At 47.6% G+C, this 14,393-nt stretch overlaps 1 protein-coding gene across 4 annotated transcripts in view; it reads right to left on the reverse strand.

Annotated features, from left to right (window-relative positions):
• CSAD (cysteine sulfinic acid decarboxylase) overlaps positions 1–14,393 on the reverse strand; it is a 26,150-nt gene that overhangs the window by 6,937 nt on the left and 4,820 nt on the right. For 3 of the 4 annotated variants that reach the window (XM_034645629.1, XM_011229916.3, XM_034645630.1), the window contains 7 exons: positions 3,081–3,217; positions 2,718–2,844; positions 2,537–2,627; positions 2,072–2,178; positions 1,529–1,644; positions 992–1,071; positions 622–676 (listed from right to left, as the gene is read on the reverse strand). The exons of the other annotated variant lie outside the window; for it this stretch is intronic. In XM_034645629.1, coding sequence (XP_034501520.1) covers positions 622–676; positions 992–1,071; positions 1,529–1,644; positions 2,072–2,178; positions 2,537–2,627; positions 2,718–2,844; positions 3,081–3,206 — 702 coding nt within the window. In that variant the 5' untranslated portion in view covers positions 3,207–3,217. The remainder of the gene's footprint in view (positions 1–621; positions 677–991; positions 1,072–1,528; positions 1,645–2,071; positions 2,179–2,536; positions 2,628–2,717; positions 2,845–3,080; positions 3,218–14,393) is intronic. 4 annotated transcript variants of the gene reach the window in all.

A 14,393-nucleotide genomic window follows, 5' to 3' on the forward strand; every position in this document is an offset into this window, starting at 1 on the left:
AATAAAATAATAAAATAATAAAATAAATAAATAAATAAAATAAATAAATAAATAAATAAATAAAATAAATAAATAAAATCTTTTTAAAAAATTTTTTAAGTAAAAATAAATAACCATAGGTTCAAAGTGTTCATTCTATACTGTAACACGCTATACATATTTTATATAGGTCTACTTAAATATATAATGCAGGTATTTTCACGTTGGTATACATATACCCCCTTATTCTTTTAAATGGCTGTGCTGCACGTCAATAATATCAATGAAAGCAATAATGGCCAGTAGTATTTATATAGTCCTTCACTGTTCCAAGTGCATTTACACTAACTCATGTAACATTTACAACAACCCTATGTGGTAAGTTCTATATTACGCTCAATGACTCAGGCCTGCTCCTGACTCGGGGTCCAGTACTGCCCGTGGGTCTCGGCAAAGCCCCTGAGAGCAGCATAGAGTGTCCTCGCTCCTCAGGCTTCCCCCTGATCACTTCAGCTCACCAAGGAGATGGGCACAGAGGTCAAGAAGAGGGATTGAATGGTGCCTTGAGTGGGGAGAGCCCAGAGAAGCCTCCAAGAAAAGACCAAGGGGTTCTGCTCCACTGTCCCAGTGCCCCTCTCTCACCTCAGCCTCGGCCAGACTGATCTGCCTTTCCAGATCCTCAGGAATCATTTTCCCTCTGGAAAAGAAAACTGACTGGGTAAAGAAGTAACTGGTTTTCTCAGCTAGGAGGGAGGACTGTTGTGAGCAGGATGACACGGGGTTAGCTACGCAGAGGCCATAATATTCATTTTTTCCTAAGAGGGGTAAGCGGATCTCAGGGGACAGGGCGAGAGTCTCCAGCAGGCATTGGTTGACAGAAGGGGTAACTCTGTAGGAACAGAAAGGGGAGAAAAGCCCACTTGGGGCATGGGCCTGAGGCCAGAGCTTCTGGCAGCAGGAAGGCGCACTGTGCCAGGCTGGGTCTGAGCCATGTGAACAGAAGGACCTTTACCTCTCATCTGTCTTGACTACTCGGACACTATCGGTGCCAAGTCCCAGAAAAGCAGCTCCCTTCTTGATGGAGTAATGACACTGCGGAGAAAGGCAGAGGGCAGATTAGGCTAGGGGCAAGAGGGCAGGGAGGAGAGGGAGGAGAGAGAGACTGGTGAATGTGTGAGCTGCAACAAATGAGACTCTGTAGACCAAGGCTTCTCGAATGTTTGTTCGTGTGCCTGCAAATCACCAGGGTGTCTGGTTCAAATGCAGATTCATATTCCGTGTGTCTGGGGTGGGGCCTGAGATTCTGCATTTCTGACAAGCTCCCAGGTGATACTGATGCTACTGGTCCACTATGTCCCCTGCACTCACTGTCCCTTTGCTACCACCACACAGAAGGCGAGGTGAACCGGAATGTTTACTCAGCCCCTTGACTGGAAGGAAGCACTTCTGCCTGGGCGCAGGCTGGCCCTCAAGATGGGTCTGGGCGGGCAGATTCAGCTGGCTGGACATTAGAAGCAGGAGCCCAGGGTAGGTCTGAGCCTCTTCCCACCTCCTTTGATGTGAAGAGTGCCAGGGGCGGCAGCGCCCGGAGGCCCCTCTGCTTGCAATCCGGGTAGCGCTGATAGCGGGCCAGGTTCACAGCATACATGTTGGAGATGGAGCCACCTGTTGCAGGGAAGGTGGCAGGAGGGAGGAGCAGTGGGTCAAAACTGGAGCTTGCTCCCCCTGACATCTCTGAGAACTGATCAAAGAAGCGGGAGTGATAGGCTCCCAGGGCTCTCCGAAGGGCTTGCTGATAGCCCAGAGAGCCCTGGGATTCGCAGATCCCCTGGATTACTCCCCTCCACAGCCCGGGCTGCCCCAGCACAGAGCCTCCCCTCCCCAGTGCGGGCCCTGCGGTGCTGATCCCGTGGACTGTTTGGCAAACACGAGGATCCAGGGGACTGGGCAGCTTCTCTCAGGTTTGGCCTGAGCCCAGCTGGAGGGGAAACAAAGAGGAGTTACCCCTCCCTGCCAGCACAGGGCAAGAAAATCATGGGGGAGGAGGAACCCTCAAAAAGGCCAAAGAGAGGCCCCCCTCCTTCTCACGTACCAGGGCAGAAGACCCCATCCCCAGAGCTCCAGCCCACCAGGGCCCGGAGTTTCTTCAGCACCTCTTCTTCCATGAGCACAAATACAGGGGCGATTTCATAAGTGTACCTGCCAGGAGAGGGGGGATGAGAAGGGAAAAGAGGAGGGAGAGCTGGCCAGGTCAGACTCTCAGAGGAGCAGGGAAAGGAGGTGGAGACAATGAGGGAGGAAAGGTCCAAAGGGAGGAATGACCTGGAGACCAAGAGCCAGGGAAGCAGGAATGAGGAGGAACTGGGGGGGTCAGGAGGCATGAGAAAGCTGGGAGGAAGGGAGCCCAAAGGGCACAAGGAGAAAGGCTGCCAGCAGAGATGCCAGGAAACAGGGAGGGGGGGTGGTACACAACCGTTCTCCTCCCTACCCCGGGGTATGTTTCCAGCAAATCCAAGCCTTTGTAGGGGCACGGGGAAGGGGCCTCGGGATGACTCACTGGCTGGTGTTGAGGCTCTCAGTGACAATGCGCCCCGCCAGAGCGTGCGGATCCAACCCTGAGAAGAGCTGGTTGAAGAAGTGAGGATGGCCTGGAGAAGGGGGGTGGGGGCAGGGAGCTCAGAGCGGAGCTGCAGACGGACAAACTCCAGACACTCCTCCCGCCCCCGCCCAGGACGCACAGGTCTTCACGCTATAGCGGATCACCTCCCGGCAGCGCGCCAGGATCTGCTCCGACGCCTCGCCCTGGCTGCGCAGCTCCAGGTCCAGCAGCTGCTTCAGCTCCTCGGGCTCCTTCCACTCGCACACCTAGCGGGAAAAGCGGCAGGTTCTGGGGGCCCCGGGGACACTCCACTGAACGGCTGCCCGAACCACCTCTCTGCTTGCGCGGAAGACGAGTTAGGAATATTTCATACACAGTATAACCCAGCATATAATCCCTGAAGCACACAGCGAGACAGTGATGAATTCTGGGACGAAGCCTTGTCGGAGGAGGAAAGTTCTGAGCCAGGTGTGATGGGCAGGAGGAGGGGGAAAGGACCCACCTTCTCGGAGGCACTGGTCCCTTTCCGAATGACCTCAGTCACAACAATCCCAAACACATCCCGGAGCAAGGCTTCTGCAGCCATGGGGTCCCCATCAAGGGAGAAGACTGGTTTAGAGTCAGCCATCAGGACAAAATCTGTGAGCAAAGCAGGAGTTACTCCCTACTCAGGCCAGGGTATCCCACCTGGACCTCATCAGCAAGAGCCCCAACCGCAGAGCAGGCCTATGGCCCCAGTCCTGCCGCTCAGTCCCAGCCTTCGCTGCCCAGACGAGGGCAAGCCGGCGCCCAGGGAGAACGTCAGTAGCAACAGGTGGGGAAGAAAAAGGCAGTGAGCGCTGAGCAGGTGGAAACTTGTGGCCACTGCCTGCCTCAGGCAAAGACGAGAGGCTTACCTTTGCACTCAGGTCTCAGTTCAGGTGAACTGGAGGCAGGGCACACAACTAGCTCTTAAGAGTGCTAGGACCAGGACAGGGAGGGGGTGAGGTATAGGCAGCCGTCACATGACCATGAGATCACTCTCATGACCCTTGCCCTGAAGAGAACTTAGAGATTTGGGATAGGGACAACTGGTTGAGATAAGTCCCTGAATAATCATTAGCTGACATGAAGAAGGGGGGAATGCAATGAAAAGCAGAAACATTAACATCAGGGTTGAGAGAGCAGCCAGGAAGACTCACCGTGGGTCCCAGGGCTGGAGAGGGGACTCAGGGGAGAATGTTTGGCAGGGAGGCAAGGGGAAGGGAGGGGCAGGAAGCTGCTGCCCCTGACCCTGGAGACAGAGGGGGAGGGAGCCTGAGATAGGTGGAGGTGAAATGGTTTATCTCTTTGCACCCCCGCCCCCAAAGAACCATCCTGATTTCTGAAGCCCTCTCCTCTCCTAGAGCAGGAAGGAAAACGGGTTATGTCGAGGAAGCATTTTGTTAAACAAGTGTAATCCCGTGCCTTGCAGGCTGAGAGGGCTTGAGACACAGAAAGCGGCTGTCTGAAGTGAGCACCAGCTGTGTTCATGACAAGGTGCTAGGGACTGAGAAAGCCTCCCTGTCTGCAGGGAGGGCACAGAGGCACGTGCCACAGTCACAGCCCAGGGCAGGCTGGATGCTGACCCCACATGCCGGGGAGGGTCTGCAGTGGGATGGAAGCTGAATCCTGAAAGAAGGCAGGAGAAATGGGATTAGCAAAAGGGAGAAAGAGACCATTTGTGGGTAGGGTGATGTCATGAGCCAACATGGGGAAGAAGCATGGCTTGATGTAAGGTCAGTGAAGGCGCCTGGCTGGCTGAAGGGAGGGCCGCAAGGATGACACTGGAGCAAAGGCAGGGTGGGCAGAGTTGCATGAGATTATGGCAAGCCCTGAGTGCCAGCCAGGCCCAGGGATCTAGATTTTATTTTACAGAAAATAGGAACTCATTGGGGAGCCTGGGTGGCTCAGTTGATAAAGTGTCTGCCCTCAGCTCAGGTCATGATCTCGGGGTCCTGGGACCCAGCCCCGTTTGGGGCTCCCTGCTCAGTGAGGAGTCTGCTTCTGCCCCTCCCAGCCCCGCCTGTGCTTGCTCTCTCTCTCTCAAACAAATAAAATGAAAAAAAAAAAAAAAGAAAGAAAGAAAGGGAAAAAGAAAAAGAAAAACAGGAATTCACTGAAAGACTCAGGGGCAAGGAAGGATGTGGTGAGACCCGTGCTCAGACCGGTCTACAGAACAGGAGGCAGAATTCACAGGGTGCTGCTGGAAACCAGGCAAGGAGCGAGCCACATCCGAACAGGGGTGGTGTGGGGAGGAAAGGTCAGAGGAATGAGGCGGTCGGACCCAAGCTCTGATGAGCTGCTAGAACAGAGAACAGATCTGAGAGTCAGGGTACAGCTGAAGCCTTGTGATGGGCTCCATCCCCCATGGGAGAAAATGTTCAGAGAGATGGCCAGGGGTAGGGGAAAACACCAAGGCCTAGGAACCCCCCAGATGAGTGGGCGAGAAGGTAAGGGAATATGAAGAGGAACCTTCTTCAAAGTGGGTTGCTCTGCTTTAATCCGTCAGCAGTCACTGGACCCCACCCTAGTCAAAAACACAGGTTCAAGGAACCCTAGTGGTCCAACCCTTAAACTTCTCCTCGGTAGACTGGGTTTGGGGGGAAAGGGGAGCTGGCCCAGGCCTTGAGAGTGAAAGAGCCAATCCTTTCTCAGTGTCACTTTAGCTCCCCTGACAGGTGGCAGCAGTGGGACATTTGGGTGGAAAGGCTCGAGGGGGAGAAGCCACGAAAGATAGGTACCAATGAAGCACGACATGCCACACTCTGTACTTAATATGTGTTACTGTCATCTTTACAGCTGTTTACGGTGAGCTTATCAGCCACATTTACACTGAGAGTCCAGAGCGGCTATGTCCGTAACTGGTTCCGATCACGCCGCCAGCCCACGGCCACGCAGGGTCTGAACCCAGGAGTGCTGGGCTCTGAAGGCCCTGATCCTAACCGTCATGCTCGATTGCCTCTCTCGAGGCTCTCTCAGGCCCTGAGTTTGCGGTGCTGCAAAGACCACTAGGCCAGGCGTGAGGACACCTCAGGGCCTCCGTTTCTGTAAAAAAAGGGGTTTTCAAGAGAGACCCTTCAAGGCATCTGCTGGGGTTCACAGGAGCTCAGGCCGGTAGATGTGGCAAGCAGGCCAAGAGAGACTTTTCTGTTGAAAGGGGGTAGAAAACAGGTTGCAAGGGGTTTGTAAGGAGGGAACAACTGGGTAACAGAGAGAATCTCCTAGAAGGAGGGACGCTTTTCCCAAAGCTCCGAAGAAAGGGTTGTAGGGGAGACTCCATCCTCCCCACCCAGGACCATCTTTATCCTTTCCACCTAAGTCACAGCTCAGAAATGAAGTCTGGAGGTGAGAGCTCTGAACACTCCCAGTTTCTCCAGGGGTAAACAGAGAAGTGAGACGTCACCACCCTTGTTCCACATACAGAATCCTGCCCTGGCTACCTGAGGGAGGAAAGAGCCCCTGCCTGCAAAGAGTTTTTCTTTTTCTTTCTTTCATTCATTTAAGAGAGAGTGCGCAAGCACACGGGAGTGGGGGGAGGAGCAGAGGGAGGAGAGAATCTTCAAGCAGACTCCCCACTGAGAGCAGAGCCTGACTCAGGGCTGGATCAGGGCTCAATCCCACGACCCATGAGATCATGACCTGAGCCAAAACCAAGAGTCGATGCTCAACCACCTGAGCCACCCAGGCACCCCAGAGATTTTCTTTTTCTTTCATTTATTTTTATTTTTTTTAAAGGTTTTATTTATTTATTTGACAGAGAGAGAGCACAAGCAGGGGGGAGCGGCAGGCAGAGGGAGAAGCAGGCTCCCCGCTGAGCAAGGAGCCCAATGCCCGGCTCCACCCCAGGACCCTGGGATCATATATGACCTGAGCCGAAAGCAGACACTTAACCGACTGAGCCACCCAGGTGCCCCAGAGTTTTTCTTTTTAAAAAGAAGGACATTAACCTGCAAGATAGAATGATAAAGCAAAGAAACATGAATAATGAGATTAAGAACAGGGCTTCAGCCCCTGGCTGAGAAGATGCTGGTAGAACCAAGTAGGGTTTGTTAAAAAATTCACGTTTCTTCCGACTTCATGGGACCTCTAGTCCATCAACTCCTCTAATCATCAACTCCCTCATATCTTTCTTTCCTTCACTTATGCGACCTAGATTGTATGTTCTGTTGTTTCAACCACTCTGTGCAAAATCCTCAAATTCTCGGCCCTTTGGTCCTTCCTCCAAATCCACCCGGGGAAACTCCAATCCAGCTGGCTAATCCTTCTCTTACCAAATCCACCAGGACTGCTGGATTCTGCTAGTAAAAGCCATCCAACCATTCAAATTGATATTGCTATAAATTCATGGTCTCTGTGCTCATTCCAATTAAACACAGCAGATTAAACACCTACGTTTACCACTATTCCTTCCTGAAACCCCACTAAAATTACATCAGTGGAATTTTAAATTCAGAAGAATAAAGCAAACGAGGAGAGAGGAGAGATGTCAATAATCGCAGAAGATAGAAAGCAGATGAGAAGTGGTAACTGGTTTAGCACATGGCAGAAAGCCAAAACCAGTATGTCTGCGGAAGGCTATACCAATGGGAAACAAGCTGGTCCTTGGGGCAGAAGCCCAGAAAGGCCCAGGAATTGGAAACATTAGCCATCTTGGAAGGCAGGAGGGAGTTGCAGAAGTGTGTATAAGGAACAATCAGACCCCCACCGTCCCCCTCGCCTATTCAGTCAGGCAACTCCCCTCCTTTCCCCCTGCTTCTGTAGAAGCAAGAGATTTGTTTTCTCGAGTAACTGAAACAGGTAGGGTGGGACTTCGGGCAGAGCTGGTGAGCATGAGACACTGCGCCCCCGACACAGGAGGGTCAGGAGGAAGTTACTAGCAAATCAACTCCTTTCTCCTAACCAGCATTCAGAACCAGTGGCTAGGAGTAAACCCTCCAGGGCCAGGAGACTAGAGGATTCCTCTCCAGAGAAACCGACCTCGATAGCCCCGGAGAAAAGACCTCCTGACGCTCTTATTTCAGTCCTTAACTGATCACCTGGTCAGTGGTGCCCACAAGTCAATATGGCCTATCCATGCACTTGGGCCTTCCATATGCCTTCGTGCCTCCCTCTTCAATGTGAGAAACCAGCGAGAGATTACCAGACACTGAAGAAAGCCCCTAACCGAAACCACAGAGGTAAAAACAATAAACTGAGAAAAGGCATTTGGTGGAAGAAAAGAAATACAGGGAGCAGCAGAAAGCCTCAAAATTTCCAGAAGATATTGCATTCATTAAAAAATAGGTCGCCCTCAAAAAGGAATACTCAGAGAACAGGAAGAAACTCTAGGATTTTAAAAATATGACAACCGAAATGAAAAATTAGAAATAAAACGATGCCAAGAAAATCACACAGAAAGATAAAAATATAAAGAGATGGACAAAGAAAAGAACTTTAGATCAATCCAAAAGGCCCAATAGTCAAGTAATAGAAGTTGCAAAAATGGAAGGAGAAAGGGAGGAAAGAAATCAAAGAAAGCTTTATAGAACAGAAGGATGGATTAAAAGGATCCACTGAATGACCAATACGAAGACAGATTATAATATTATCTTAGAACAGCAGAGGATCCAAAGACTTCCAAAGATTAAAAAAATAAATAAATAAAAAATAAACCAAAACTGGGTCATAGACAAAAGACAGAAAATCAGACCAAATCAAACACCTCCGACACAGGAGAGAGGTGAAGGGAATCCAAAGGGCTGTAACGAAGGCAGTAACTATATTCAGAGGATAACCGCACTCAACTTCTTGTTATCTGCCCTCTGGACCCCTCCACACACACACACTCCTCCTTCTCTTCCTCCCTTCCTTCTTTCAATATTTGTTCAGTATCTAGTACATGCCAAGCACTGTGGTGGCCACTAGAGATACAATGGGGAGCAAAAGACACAATTGGGGCACCTGGCTGGCTCAGTCTGCAAGTTCAAGCCCCATGCTGGGCATAATGTTTACTTAATAAAATAAATTAAAAAAAAAAAAAGAGGAAGAAAAGGTCATAGCCCTGCCCTCACGAAGCTCACAGTCTAAGCAAGGTCACTCACTGGAAAGCCAATTCTCATGCACACAGGTGGTTTTATTTGGTTTGCATATTATGTTATTGTTGTTGTTGTTGAAGTAATCTCTAAGCCCAACGTGGGGCTCAAACTCGTGATCAAGAGTTGATGCCCTATTAACTGAGCCAGCCAGGCAGCCTGTTTTAAAACTTGTTACAATAATTGTCAATACTGAAACTTGCAGCTTCTTGTGAAAAAAAAAAACAGAAGGCCTAGCAACCGCAGACCTGAACTAATAAGTAGCAACAATCACCTATAGCTGGACTTGCCCCTTTATTATTATTATAGTTTTGCATTCGTTATGTTTTCTTTCCAATTGTTTTTATTCTTGAGTAAACAATATATTCAGGTAGCTCAAAAATCAAAATGTATAAAAATATTAATGGTGAAAAGTCTAATTCCCACCCTATTCCATGTGCCCCATTCCCACCTCCACCCCCACAGGTAACCATTTTTTCATAGTTTCTTGGGTAACCTTTCAGAGATTTTAATGTAAATACTAACAAACGTGGATATGTATTCTTATTTTCTCTCTTTCACACAAATGATAGCATGTAATCACTGATTTGCACCTTGTTTTCTTTCAGTTAACATTATACAGGTGATCCTTCATCAGCTCATACAGAACTTCTATATTCTTTTTTTAATCAAATAGCTTTCTTTTTTTTTTTTTTTAAAGATTTTATTTATTTATTTGACAGAGATAGAGACAGCCAGCGAGAGAGGGAACACAAGCAGGGGGAGTGGGAGAGGAAGAAGCAGGCTCATAGCAGAGGAGCCTGATGTGGGGCTCGATCCCATAACGCCGGGATCACGCCCTGAGCCGAAGGCAGACGTTTAACCGCTGTGCCACCCAGGCGCCCCAATCAAATAGCTTTTTTGAGATGTTATTTATATATCATGAAACATAACCCTTTAAATTGTACATTTTCAGCGGTTTTTGTATAGTAATGGAATTACGCAATGACCCTCAGTAATTCAAGGACATTTTCATCCCCCCAAAAAGACACTCATTAGTGGTCACTCCTTGTTCTCCATTTCTCATCCACTCACCCACCCCCACTTCCAGCCACCACGACCCTATGTTCTGCCTCTGCAGATTTGCCTATTCTGGACATTTTATTTATTTATTTATTTTTATTTTAATGATTTTTTTTATTATATTATGTTAGTCACCATACAGTACATCCCCGGATTCCGATGTAAAGTTCGATGCTTCATTAGTTGCGTATAACACCCACTGCACCATGCAATACGTGCCCTCCTTACTACCCATCACCAGACTATCCCATTCCCCCACCCCCCTCCCCTCTGAAGTCTTCAGTTTGTTTCTCATAGTCCATAGTCTCTCATGTTTCACTCCCCCTTCTGATTACCCCCTTTTCTTTATCCCTTTCTTCCCCTACCGATCATCCTAGTTCTTATGTTCCATAGATGAGAGAAATCATATGATAATTGTCTTTCTCTGCTTGACTTATTTCACTTAGCATTATCTCCTCCAGTGCCGTCCATGTTGCAGCAAATGTTGAGAATTCGTTCTTTCTGATAGCTGAGTAATATTCCATTGTATATATGGACCACAGCTTCTTAATCCAGTCATCTGTTGAAGGGCATCTCGGCTCCTTCCACGATTTAGCTATTGTGGACAATGCAGCTATGAACATTAGGGTGCATATGGCCCTTCTCTTCACTGGCCCTTCTCTTCACTGGACATTTTATATCAACAGAAACATACAATATCTGATCTTCTTTTCAAGACATGGCTTCTTTTACGGAACATAAAGTTTCCAAGGTTCAACCATGTTGTAGCATGTATCAGCACTTCGCTCCCTTTCATAGCCAAATAATATTCCATAATATGGATATACCGCATTTTATTTAACCATTCACCAACTGATGGACATCTGGGTTGTGTCTACTTTTTGGCTATTGTGAACAGTGCTGCTATCACTATTAATGTACAGTTTTTGTGTGGCTACATGTTTTCAATTCTTCTGGGTGCATACCTGATAGTGGAATTGCCAGGTCATACGGTAACTCTGTGCTTCACTTTTTGAGGAAGAGCCAAACTGTTTTCCAAAGTGCCGGTACCATTTTATGTTCCCATCAGTAATGTATGAGAGTTCTAATTTCTCCACATCCTTGCCAGACTTATTATTATCTTTTTTATTACAGCCACCTGCACCTGTAATTTTGCTAAGGCCCGCCAGCATCACAGAGTACCAGTGTACGAAAGTGCTTGCGTTCCTAGCCTCAGCAGCAGAGTATGCTGGCAAACTTCTGAATCTTTTTAGAGGAGGAAAAAATGGTATCTTAGTATGGTTTTATTTTAGTTGAACACCTGCACCAGTCAGTTTTGCTGTGGTAACTAATGGCTTCAAAATCCCACTGGCTTGCAACAACAGAGGTTTCTCTCTCTTTCCTGGTTTACGCTGGCGGTGTGGTTGGCTACAGCTCTGATTCACGTGCCTTTATTCCAAGACCCAGGCTGAAAGAACAGCCCCTATCTGGGACACATGTTCTCCTGGCAGAAGGAAAGAAGCAAAAGGCAGAGAAAACCATGCAACGACTCTCAAAACCTCTGCTCATACCTGGCACAGGGCACATCTGCTCATGCCCTGTTGACCATGGCAAACCCCAGGGCAGTGGGGTGAGGGTGTGCTTTCCTTTGTGGGCACTGCAAAACTCATGGCAATGGGTGAAGATGTGAACAGTCATCACAAGGTCATTGGACATAGGCCCTTAAAAGTTTGCATTCTGGGGGCGCCTGGGGGGCTCAGACAGTTAAGTATCTGCCTTTGGCTCAGGTCATGATCCCAGGGTCCTGGGATCGAGCCCCGCATCGGGCTCCTTGCTCAGTGGGGAATCTGCTTCTCCCTCTCCCTCTGCCTGCCTCTCCCCTGCTCTTGTTCTCTCTCTCTCTCTGTGAAATAAATAAATAAACTCTTTTAAAAAATTTTTTTGGCATTCTGTTTCGCCTCAGTCCACACCAGCCCACCTCACCGATTTGCATTACCTTCCTGGCCCTATAGATATCCGAGTTGGAACCACTGGTCTAACCACTCTCCTTTTCCCTTGGGATTTCCTCCTGATTATCCCTCTCATTTCTTCAACTCTCCTTCCAACTACTTCTTTCTCACAGCATTTTAAATTGTTTAAGCCTCTCACATGTTCCCACTCTAGCCACCTCCTCATCATCACCAACCTTCTTAAAAGAGTCATCTCCACTCCACCTTCGCTTTCCCTCCTCTCACACTTTTCTCAGCCCACCACCAAGTCACCAAGAACTTCCAAATCCAATGGACACACATCACCTGTATCCTAGAAACATTTTCTTTCCCTGGCTTCATAGGCTTACCACTTGCCATTTCTTCGTTCCCTTTGCACTTTTACCTTCCTCTGGCCCTCCCGGAAATGCTAGAGTCCCTCAGGGCTCTGCCCCAGCGCCTCTTTTGTCTGTTGTATTCTGCACCACTCCCTGGACAATTGCATCTGTTCCTAGGGCTACCTACTGGTAGCTCCCCTGTTCCAGACCTCTCTGAGTCCAGGTCCATGAAGCTACCTGCCTAATTTAAAGACATCATACTAGGTAGGTCCAAAATTAAACTCAATATCGGCCCTCTAAGATCTGCTCTTCTTAGTTTCCCTGGTTCGATGAACGGTACTATCTTCTACTGGAGATTTCTACTGGTTACTCAAACTTTGATTCTGACTGATTTCCTGTCTCCTCATCCTTGACTGATTTTTTTTTCCTTTTGATTTAATCCTCAAATATCGTTACATCTTTCTCTCTCATTCAAAAACATCAGCACAACAGCAAAACCTGAATAAAGCTTCACTTTTCCCCCCTATGAGTTCTGTTGTAAAAATTCTTTTCTTTAAAAACACTTTAGAGGGAAAATGCTAACTTTACAGTGGAGAGAAACCTGGGGGACACCACCTTACCCAAGTGATCAAGGCAACATCACCAATGGGACACCTGGGGGACACCACCTTACCCAAGTGATCAAGGCAACATCACCAATGGGACAGACTGAGACAAGGCCCTCCTAATGTGAGGCATTGAGAAGGCAACGTCACCCGTCACATTTCTGCCAAAAATGCATAACCCAAATTTAATTGGGAGGAAACAGATATATCTAAATTGAGGGTCATTCTACGAAACAACTAACCTGTTACTTTTCCAAAAATGTCAATGTCATTAAACTCAAAGAAAGACTGAAGGACTGTTCCAGGAACAGAGACATTACGATCAAAAGGAATGTGTGAGCTTAAATCAGATCTTGGATGAGGAAGAAAAAACCTGCTACAAAGAACATTATTTTTTTTTAAAGATTTTATTTATTTATGCGACAAAGAGACAGAGATAGAGACAGCCAGCGAGAGAGGGAACACAAGCAGGGGGAGTGGGAGAGGAAGAAGCAGGCTCATAGCGGAGGAGCCTGATGTGGGGCTCGATCCCATAACGCCAGGATCATGCCCTGAGCCGAAGGCAGACGCTTAACCACTGTGCCACCCACGTGCCCCCAAGAACATTATTGGAACAACTGGTGGAAGCGGACTGTGCATGTCATCACAAATATTAGTATTCTATCAGTTTTAAATTTCCTTAATTTGATCATTGCATTGTGGTTATGTAAGAGAATGTTCTTACTCTGAGAAAACATAACTGAAACATTTAGCAGAAAAGGAGTATGATGTCTGCAACTTTCTCTCAGTTCAGAAAAAGACAACACTGTATGTATCTACAGGCATTTTTAGAAGAATAACAGCTTTATTGAGATATGAGTCACATAAAATAAAGTTCACCCTTTTAAATTGTACAATTCAGTGGGTTGTTTTCTTTTTTTAGGATACTCACAAAGTTGTGCATCATTCACACTATTTAATTCCTGAACATTTTCATCACCCCAAAGAGAAACCCCATACCTATTAGCAGTCACTCTCCATGCATTTTTTTAAAATGTTCTATATCTTTTTTTTTAAGATTTTATTTATTTATTCGACAGAGATAGAGACAGCCAGCGAGAGAGGGAACACAAGCAGGGGGAGTGGGAGAGGAAGAAGCAGGCTCATAGCGGAAGAGCCTGATGTGGGTCGATCCCATAACGCCGGGATCACGCCCTGAGCCGAAGGCAGACGCTCAACCGCTGTGCCACCCAGGCGCCCCTCCATGCATTTTTTAAGATTGAAAAAGATGGAAAAAGCTTTCAAGATATTAATTATGGTTATTCCTAGCTATTGGAATTATAAATTATTTTCATTTTCTTATTTACACACCTATACTTTTATAATTTTATATAACTTCATATTACTCATATAACTAAAATAAAAGTTACTTTTAATCAACAAGAAAAATTAAGGAGGTTAAGAGGCAATAAGAATTCCAAAATAGACAAATCACCAGGCTCAAAGATGGCCCTAATACATCACGTGGTTTCCCAACTCTTTAATCCACGATCATCAAAAAGGTCTCACTGGTGACAAAGGGAGCCACATACTGCTCATTTCTATTATCCAGCCCAAATGGCTCTCAGAGAGAGGTACGGGTTCAGCTAGTTCAGCAAACACTGACTCAGTATCTATCCCTGGCACTGGCACTATGGCGGGGGGGGAAGAGGGGCTGTGTTTGCCCCTGCACTCCGGCAAACAGGCCAGTAGGGAGGTGGGCAGACACACTTGCCACAAAGGAATGGAGTGCT

The sequence above is a fragment of the Ailuropoda melanoleuca genome, chromosome 16 (assembly GCF_002007445.2).
Source record: "Ailuropoda melanoleuca isolate Jingjing chromosome 16, ASM200744v2, whole genome shotgun sequence".
Classification (NCBI taxonomy): Eukaryota; Metazoa; Chordata; class Mammalia; order Carnivora; family Ursidae; genus Ailuropoda; species Ailuropoda melanoleuca.